The following is a 10,553-nucleotide window of genomic DNA, read 5'->3' on the forward strand; positions in this document are numbered from 1 at the left end:
TATATTAAATTTAAATTTAATTTAATTTATTTAAAAATTAATTAAGAGAAATGAATATATAAAATTTTTATAAAAATATATTATTTATATTTCGAACGGATGTATGATTGTTCGTGGCTTTTTTAGACAACATAAACTTGTGAGTTATTTCTAGTAGTTGAGCCTCGCAACAACGGCTTTGAATGTGGAAGTTGGCATATATCGAGCCAAAAGAGACTACTGGTCCAGTTGAAAGCGTTGCTGCTAAATGCTAATTGCTACTGTTGCTACTATCTTATCAAACTGTGAATGTAAGTACTGCCAGTGACATGTTACTCTCATCATTAATACTAAGGCCTCACAACCCATTAAATTTATTTTAATATCAAGGTTTGTTTTTTTGTTTCACTTTATTTCCATCACATACGCAATGCATATGAACTAAATCTATACTTTACTAAGTGCATACGTTTAATTGCAGAAATCAAATATTTACAAGTTGATTATTTTAAAAATTTATTTTAAAAAGAGAGATTAGAGTTTGATTTGTATAAAAAATACGTCGAGTCAAATAAATTTTTTTATCGAGTATACATATAATTTAAGAAATATAATATTTATATAAGAAAAAATATTGATTAAATTTGATTTACAAGTGAATTTATATAAATTAGACGTACATGATCTAGATTTAAGCAAGAATGACTCGCAAATCGAAGCGTATGGCGAGCAAGAAAGCACCGTTAATGGACTCCACAACCATCTGATTCTCCCCTTCCTCATGTACCGAAAGAAAGTGACCACTTACCATTTAGTACTGAACTGTTTAATAGCTCTCGTAGAAATGAAGGGCACAGTCACATGTAGATAAAAGAAGTGTGCCTTTCTCTTTGTCCTGAGTGATACAAGGACAATCATAAAAGCATTGACGAGAAAGAGAAAAGGACCTCTCACCCCTTCATCCACTCATTTTGTTTATTGAATCAAGCAAAACCGACTATATAAAAAAAAAAAAAAAAAAAAAAATTGTTGTGGTTTGAAATGATTCATTTTATAAAAAAAATTCAAATAAATTATTATACAATTATATAAAATTTTTTAAAATATTTTTTAAACTAAGAAAATTTAATAAAAATATTTTTTTTTATAAAAGTGTTCCCCTTCCCAACCACCAAGCTACAACCTACCAACTAAAATAAAAGGAATATATTTTATATGTGCATATATATATCACTTTGGTAACCTTGTGCTTCTAGTTAATATCAATGACTCATAAAAACAATTAGCATATTTGATATTGGGATTTCAATTTATTTAATAAATATATTTTAAATATTATTAAAATAATTTTAAAAAATATTTATCTATTTCAAAATTTTTATACTTAGATTAAATTCAACTTAAAATTATTACTTTTAAATTAAATCATAAAGAAATACAAGTCGATTCTATTTTCAATACTTGAAATCTGGCGCAAGTCAACGAACAGCATACCCGTTCCAAAATGTTATACTTATATTTTGAAAAAGTTATTATCAAATCCTGAATTTTTTAGAAATTAAAAACTTTCACTCTATTTTAAAATTACTCAATTAAAATATTTTTATATTTTTTATTAACTTGAACTATTTAGTTATTTATTAAATAAGTCTTAATCAACTTGTTTTAATATTGATTGGAGCGATTAAATAGTATAAATGTATAAAATTTTATTAACTAAATATAATACGTGTAATTAAAATTATAGAAATTAAATAATATAAACATTCTAGACAACCTAACAGTATTTTAAATGAAGAATTAAAAAATTAGAATTTATTAAATACGAGGATATTTTAATTGAGTTATTATAAAATAGGGGCAAATTGATGAATTTTCTAAAATCTCAGGAACTTAAGAGTAATTCATCCTTTTATTTTTCATATTCTTTTCAAAGCAGCTGGGAAGAGGCCACAGGGGAATTGATGGAGAATTTTAGTTAAAAATAGCTGCTCAATTCTAGTATTTTACAGTATGGAACCTTTGATACAATGCCACCTTTAGAACAAACTCAACAATCATTAATATTCAAGCCTTAAACATGAAATCAATCATGAAAATCACGAAATTGAACCTAGAAAATAAAAATCTAATGCAAATAGAAGCCATAGGGTTCCTTCTACACTTGGAAGTCTTAGTAGCAAATACTGCAGAATCTTGTTATTAATAGAAGTAAGGCAGTATTCTCCATGGAACAAGTCTACGGTACTCATTCCATATTTCTTTATACTTCTCTGCACAGCGAGCCTCATCTCTTCTTTCTCTCCATATGAGCAGAATAAGAAGATAAATTGGATAAAAGTACGGAACAGGAGAACTGCAAAATAAGTAAATTCTCAAAGGGGAACTCATCTACTTTTGAATGGTTTTGCATAGAGTAAAGAAATCAGAAAATTACCTTATTCCACAAGGTAGACTAAAGGACAGAGCCAACAACAAGTCTCCAAGATAATTACAGTGTCTTGCAATCCCCCTTCAACGAATCAACACAATGTTAAGAACGTGCAAGAGATGAAGCATCATGAACATTGTCCATACCAGGAAAGATGAGACGAATTTCCAGATTACACTTATTAGGTCTAGGTATTACAGCCTTTTGTGTGCGAGGGAAGGATTCAACCTAATGAGTTTTCTTTGGGTGATTGGCAGGCTGGGAGTATGAGTCAATTGTTTATAAGCAACTAGGGAAACTGTATATTGAATTATGGCAGCTGTCAATTGTTTATAGGCACTAAATTCCCACCTTAGTTTCGCATAGGGGTAATATACACCTTATAAAGCACCAGGCACTCCTCCCTTGAGCTAACTTTTGGGAGTAAATTAAGTCAGGCAGGCCAGGCCAAATTTTTTAAGATGGCATCAGAGCTTCCTCTTTCGATGTTGAGCTTTTCCACATAAATTTGGGATATAGGAATATGCTCATTATAAACCCTTTGCGCCCTTTTCCCCCTTCGGCTAGCTTTTGGTAATGAGTTAAGCTTAGCCCGTTTTCTTAAAAATATGCATAACAAAGAAGTCATCTACTGAGCAATAGGCCACTTCATGAAAACTACAATCTGTAAATGGATTCAGTGTTCCCTTTCCAGATTCAGTTTAGGAATGGTTCACTTTATTATCCTGACAAGGTTGAATTGAACTTTCTAAAGTTTTATATGCAAATGCAGTAACACATAACAATTTGATAATGAGGACAGATAAAAGATCATGTGAAAGAATGGAAAATTCTTACCAATAACCAGAAGCTAGCAGCTTTCCTCCAATAACCCTTGGTGGCTTACCCCATATGAGTGCTTTGGGATTCTTTTTGAAAACATGCTTTTGCTTGTTAGCTCCTCTAAAGACCATGTACCTGCCCAGTTTTGCAGATGATAAGTGCAACTTCATCGAAAGAGTAACAAAAAGTAAAGTTGAGCTTCCAGAGTAAACTATTTGTTGCCAGAAAGTTACCCAATCAGAAAAACTAAGCAATTTGCTATAACAGCAGCTGTTGTTAGCTCCACCTTGTTACCCAAAAGCCACCAACCCTATAAAAATTGACAATAATTACTGCACATGCTAAATCTTGTTTGTATTAGTGTTGCACAAAGGTGCTAGCATACTTGAGAATGAAATTTAACTACTAATGATGATCATCCTTCATATGGAAAAGGAATTTGCATTAACCATGCAAATTGTGTTTTGTGTTTCACTACTGCAAAATTATTTTGGAAACCCTGTTTTCCAGCATCGTTCTAAAAGCACAATTTAAGGTATCATTGTTTTTGGTGACTCACATTGGAAAAAATATATTCTCAAATTATAGTCCAGTAGAAAATATTTACTCTTGCAAGTGATAAATTCAGTTCTACTCATTGTCTCGTTCACAATAGGAGAGTAAATGGCATCTTCATTCAATTGTGCTTAGACAAATGAGAATGCAAACTTTTGTTTTGAAAATGTCCTTAAGACATTTAAGCATTTTATAAAAAGAATAGAAAGTCTAAATAACCTTAAAGGTTTTGCGCTAGCTCCATATTTTTCTATGTATTGATTTTGCAGGGATGGGAGAGGAATTATCACCCAACTAGTGATGTGTGTATAGGAAGTATAGGATGCAGCTTTCAGGTTTCATGTACGCTAACTTCGTCTTTTTACCAACAGTTCAGTTAATCTTTTGACAAAAACATTTACTTGTCCTAACAATTGGAACTATAACTATAATGCTTATGGCAGTTTTACTTATCCATGGAAATGGAACCGTACCCATTTTATTTCTTAACATTGAGGAATTGTCTTAAGTCATAATAAAACTACTCAAAGAATGCATGTGTATTTAAAAACAGAGAAATTCTTTCACATGATCCAAAGGTCAAGTTCAAGACTACATGCCTGGATGCTAAAAGTGAAAGGAATCCAAACAAGATCACCAAACACCAACATGAAGCCCAATCTCTCTGCAATTATATCCCATCTACAAGGAAATGGGTCAGATATGTAAATTAAATTACATATGAGAGGAAAAAGAACATCTTAACAACTTATAGAAGACAAGAAATGACAAACAAAAGGAGAAGGATGACCAAACAAGTTTATAAATATACATGCAAGAGAATACTTCGAGAAATAAAATTATGGAAACAAAAAATATAACTTATCATGACTAATAAACAAATGTACACTATGATATTTATGTTCTTGACATTGAGGTACAAATTTGCTCTATCTGAACAAGATAAGGTACAACAGTATATCGTGATCCAAAACCTGTGTCAATGAAGTAATGATCAGAGTTGGATTACTGTTTCATGTGCACATCAGGTTATTCTCTAGTTCAATGCTTCAATTATTGAACTGAAATTAGCTTGGTTGTCTTCATACTCAGCCGCTTAACGTTGATAGTAGCTATAGGCACATAAACTGGAACCCAAACATCAGCAAAAATTGTGGCACTTCTACATGATGGTAATAAATCCATGACCGCACATCTCTTTTCATCCATAGTTGGACTTAATAAGAATCCATCCATGCTAAATATTCCCTCTAGCATCAAACCATTCCAATTTCATCACAAACATACACAACAACCTTAGAAAACTCTTTAAGTTGTGATCTACCATCAGTTTAAGAGATTTAACCTATAACAGATTGAACGCAGAGCAAGAGCTCAAATATCAAGCACAAACACAAGTACAGCTTATTCAAATTAATCAAATCTTTGATTCTAACCCAGCCAATTTCCTACCATTGGTTAGAGTAATGCATTTCTTCCTGGATAACATGCTCAAACACAAAATTCGTATTGTAACCAGAAGCAATAGTAGTTGGTCAATATATCTAAGTTTACAATTAGGGTGCATCTGAAATTTAGGCCAACTATGTTTGGCTGTATCCATGGAAATCCATTGAAATTTCGGTACTGCTAAAGACTTTCACTTAACCCCATTTGGGAAAAGCAACAGTATCATATCTAAATTTCAGTTTGCTTCCTCCTTATAATACTTCAGTTTGTGCTTCCACTGTTCTTTTTTTTTTCCCAGATTTTGTTCATATTCATGTCGAGTAGCACAGAAATGAGCTAGTATTAGCTTCGGTATCCAGTTTTTTTTTGTCCTGGTAATTCCCTTTTTTTTAACATTATGATAGGCATATTCAGATACAACATACTAAACCTAGAGGCATTAAGAAAAACATTTGAGAATAATTTGTACAGAAGCGGTGCAAGTCAAGCACTTACGTGGAAGTCATGTATTCCTCATAAAAGAAGTAATCTAGGATGTATAGCTGAAAACAAGGAGGCAGAGAATATGCCATTCAGCAATTCAGAATGACATGGAACAAAGTGAGGAAATAAAATAAGGTACTACCAAGTATCACTAGATTACCGCACAGAATAGTTGGTAGAGGATCATTGAACAGCTCAAGTTGGCATCTTGAATACTTTTTGCTAGAACTGATAGGTTTATAAATAGCCATCCCATCATTCCAGCTCTAACAAAGAAGAATCTACAAAAGAGAGTTCCAATATTATTAGTTCATCATTAGCTTTCTTGCCTCTTTCGTTCAGTTGGCTAAAAATGTTACCAAGAAAAAAGGGTGTTTCACATATATTAAACCATCTTGCCTATATTGCTAAGTTTAACAGACAGAAACCATAGACCAAATGAGAATTACATGATGAGTTCAGGCTAGAACAGATGGAATGAAACTGCAATGCTAAGATAAGCACTTTCTAATACAGAGTTTGAAATAGATTGAATACCATAACAGCCATCATGTTTGAAAGACATACAAAAAAAAATGCCAAAGAAGAAACCCAACTACACAATTAAACAGGATTACAAACTTGAGGTCAATGCCCATGAACTGAGGATTGAGTTGTATTCCGAACCACCTGTTAAATGATAAAAAGAGAGATGATTATTGATATGAGAAAGCACCCTGCAATTGAAAGTAACAAACAGCTGAGGTGATAAACATTTCAATTTTAGGGTGCGAAGGGTTGAAAACATATAGAGAACCAACACAGTACATGAAAGATTTTGTTTCACACTGCTATTGAAACTAGCATCGAGAGAGACAATTTTTAAAATATTTTAGCTAGGGATTATTAAAATTTGGTTTAAAATTAAATTCGATAAGTTTTAGCAATAAAAATACCAAAACACAAAACAACTTTTCCATATTGCATTTCAAAAGTATTTAAAATTATGCTTTTCTGAAAAGTGCATTGACCCTCAAACCACAGCTAAACAGGCTAAAAGTAGGCATTGCAGGAGATGCTATGATGAAGGGGAAAAAAATTATCAGCTCTTTATTGAGCAAGACAACAAAGTGTGAGAGAATGCTTGAATTTTCTTACTGTAAACATAGCAACACTTGATAAAAAGTGATCAAGCTCATCAACCTCTAGTTATGGACCAAAATTTTTACTTACAATGGATGAAACTGGTTTTGATGTTGTGATTGTAAACTAAAATGCCCTTTAGGAGTTTATGACTGATCTTGAATACCAGATTACGCAGATATAAGATTGTTGAATGATGCAGAAATATTATAGCATAGAATACAACAAAGTACTAATAGAGATACAAGGGCTAGATTGCCTCAACAAAGTTCATTGTTCCTTTTAAAACTGAGAAAAAGGAAAGTTTTATCTATTTAGCAAGAAAAAAATATTAAAAGATGGACAAGGAGATAGTCATACAATAACTTGCTTAAATCCTCTCACTCAAAGGGCATCACAAGAAGCAAGTATTTTGGTACTAGTACCAGTCATGTATTAAGTTTCCAGTGACATGAGGCTTCAGAGAGGAACCCTGGGTTTGTGAATTGCAACCAGCAGCATAGAGTAAAAACGTCACCTTGATGAAAGAAATAAAAATGAGAAATCAGCAGAACAAAGAAGAAAGAAAATTGCAATTCCAAAAGCAAAGAAAGAATCATCTACATGAGGTGCTGCTCTGTGTGAAAACTAATATCCAGTACAACGACGTGTTCAAATGGAATATAAGATATTTACTCTTTCAGTCAACTGATTAAATATCTTATTGCTGTAAGCTAAAAGAAGGCCAGAGTATTAAAATTAGCAAACAAAAGCATTTTAAGTTTAAACAAAACTGACTATTGACTAATCAGCATGACATTTAATGCTATTTGGCATCATACATGAGTAACTCAGCATTGAGAAGTGGGAATAAATTTGAAAAGTAAAGCACATATTAACTAACTCTTGATTATGCATAGCATTTTGAATGTCCAAATCAAGGTAAACTTGATGTGGGGAACATTTCACTTGCAATGCAAAAAGGCTTTGAAAAAGATAATTCACCAATAAAATAATTGAGATTAGAGGGCTGCAGAGGTTAATGACAAAAGGCAAATGCCACAAAACAACTGGAACTTACAAGAACACTGAATATAAAGGTCGTCGATAACAGCTCAAGGCCGCTCTCTGATATGACCTGAAAATATTGTGTAAATGAATTACCAGATATCCAGCACTGAAGCACACACTAACTCCACAAAAATTCAATTAGTGATGCAATTTGCTTTACTCTAATTACAGTGGATCAGAAATGCTATCAGACGCTGAACACAGTTAAAACAAGGAAAGAGAAAGCTTCTGGAGATCAGCCTACAGACCCATGATTGTATATGATCATGCACCTAGACATCAGATCAGTGCAGATCCAAATAACAAGCAGGCAAACGACATGCCCATTTTTTTAAACTTATAGCAAATAAAATTTAGCTTCTAATTAGCAGAGTCAGATTCTGCAGATATTTTAACTGTTGGATGCACCGCAGTCCAAAACGCATCGAGTGAAACAACAACATCTTTTACGTAAATTTTCTACTCAATTAGAGAGTCATCTTCCATGAACTTATATGGATTATGAAGCTCACAAGAACTTCCATATGTGAAAAATTAATCAAAGGGGATAATTAGGTTTAAGTAAATTGGCAAATACACACAGTGGGTGACAACAGATCCATCTTGGCTCCAACCCCAAGAAGAACAATCAGCAGCAGCAACGACAACAACCCTATTTCGTCCAAAAAAAAAAAACTATAAGATGCAAGTCTTTGAGAACAAAAAGAAATTCCAAAAAAAGAAAAAATCAGTGCATTCGAGTTGTAAATGTAACAGACCATTGCAACAATAATACAGACGAGAACCATCCTGCAGTGTCACTCCAGGAACAAGTTTTCCAGGAAGTATAGATCCAGCAATTGCCAGATAACCAAAGAATATGATTAGTACTGCAACCTATCAGTGAGAATGGAGAAGACAAATCAATAGAACTCATTGAAATTCAAAATTGGAAGAACTGAAGAAATTTGTTACTTGCTAGAGAAATCACACCGAGTTCAATGAGGGAATCAGTGCATGTAAAAGAAATCCCAAATCCATTTTTTCACTAGTGAAGTGAGTTTGGTATTTCACTCGCTCTTTGCTCTGCTTTCTACTCAGCTAACAGCTATGACTCTTCTCCAGCAGGTACCTGGTACCCTCCACGATTTTAAAAAGCAAAAATTATTATTTGATCCTCTGCTAAGCAAAATTTTATTAAGCGGCTTTTCAATTTTAAAAAATATATATTTTTTAATTTTTTAAAAAAATTATTAATTAATTTATATATTAATTTAAGTATTGTATTATAAAAATTTATTAATTAATTTATCATTTTTATAAAAATATTTATTTATTAGTTTCTATATTAAGAATAATTTAAATTATTATAACGGTTAAAATTAAAGTAAATATTAATTAATAAATTTTTAAAAATTTTATGAATATTTTAATATATTTTTAAAAATTAACAGAATAATTAATAATTTTTTTGTATATCACACTAACAAAATAATAATTTTTTAAAAAAATCAAAATAAGTTGAAATCTATCCTATAGCTTCCATCTGTTTTTTATTAATTTTATAATTTGATATAATATTATCATAGCATAATTTATATTTATTCAGGTATACATAATGTTTATTAACATGTTTCAATATTGAATTTGTGATTTATATAAAAAGTAAAATAAAGTTAGATTAACTTTTAAAATTGATGTATGAGATTGAGTATGAATTCAGATTAACGTACTTTTTTTACTACTCTTTGATCAATTTTTTTTATTTTTTTAAAATTTTTTTATTTTTTTATTTTTTTATGTGCTTTTAATATTTTAATTTTGATTTGGATGCCGTTTGCACACAGATAATATATAAGTGTAGAAAATTATAAATTTAATATTAAAAATTATTAATGAAAATTGATGTATTAAATATAAATTATATAATGTTGATACCATATCATATAATAAACAATTATATATAAAAAAAAAATAGATGACATGTATCATTTGTACAAAGAAGGTGTAAAACACGAATAAAACATTAGCAGATAAAAATTAAAGCATGTTTTGGCTGCTGGGACCTCCAAAATGACATCAATCTTGGACATACACGTGTACTATCATTATCAGGCCCAATGGTGTGACAATGGGGTCAGCTGTACCGGAATATAGCTCCATTTTCTTTTTCGGCTAATACAGTTATTGCATTAAAAGGTTTCGTGGGCCAAAATCAAGAGATAGAAATCAAAGTCATCTACCGAGAGCCCAGAAACATCAAACCCAAACCCACAAACCAAAAGCCCTAGCCCAAACCCAACTCATCGGCGAAGTAACCACCGATCTTCAACAGTCCCACTGTCTCCAGATGTACCAGTATCACATCAGTAACACTGCCACCATTGCCATCAGTCGGAGAAGAATGAAACACCCATAAGCAACCTGCAATCCAGCAGATGGATATGCAATTTAAAAGAAGAACATGCACTCCAACACAAGGATTAGCAGAAAAGGAAAACCGAGAAAACACAGAGAAGAAGTCAGTAAACAACCAAATTTAACCCTTGCCAAACCAAACGCATGCCACCAACCCTCAAATCAAACCTCCAATCCAGACAAGGCTGAAGACTCCATCACTGCACAAAGGAGAGCAACGCGGCATAGCTCACAACTATAGCCTTTGAAAGCGAAAATAGTTGAA

General features: G+C 31.9%; 1 protein-coding gene and 1 long non-coding RNA gene across 2 annotated transcripts; both read right to left on the reverse strand.

Annotated features, from left to right (window-relative positions):
- Positions 1-1,940: 1,940 nt before the first annotated feature.
- LOC110621907 (delta(14)-sterol reductase) lies at positions 1,941-9,025 on the reverse strand. Its single transcript, XM_043960262.1, has 13 exons — positions 8,864-9,025; positions 8,650-8,767; positions 8,473-8,543; positions 7,902-7,958; positions 7,267-7,358; positions 6,341-6,388; positions 5,880-6,000; positions 5,732-5,778; positions 4,387-4,468; positions 3,466-3,542; positions 3,248-3,367; positions 2,417-2,491; positions 1,941-2,335 (listed from the first exon to the last, which is right to left on the reverse strand). Exons 1-13 carry the CDS (start codon positions 8,909-8,911, stop codon positions 2,182-2,184), a joined length of 1,110 nt encoding a protein of 369 aa, XP_043816197.1. The 5' UTR covers positions 8,912-9,025; the 3' UTR covers positions 1,941-2,181.
- A 760-nt stretch (positions 9,026-9,785) lies between these two features.
- On the reverse strand, positions 9,786-10,529 carry LOC122724485. Its single transcript, XR_006351860.1, has 2 exons — positions 10,405-10,529; positions 9,786-10,294 (listed from the first exon to the last, which is right to left on the reverse strand). It is a non-coding gene; the product is annotated as an uncharacterized LOC122724485 (long non-coding RNA).
- Between the last annotated feature and the right edge of the window lie 24 nt (positions 10,530-10,553).

The sequence above is a fragment of the Manihot esculenta genome, chromosome 9 (assembly GCF_001659605.2).
Source record: "Manihot esculenta cultivar AM560-2 chromosome 9, M.esculenta_v8, whole genome shotgun sequence".
NCBI classification, from domain to species: Eukaryota; Viridiplantae; Streptophyta; class Magnoliopsida; order Malpighiales; family Euphorbiaceae; genus Manihot; species Manihot esculenta.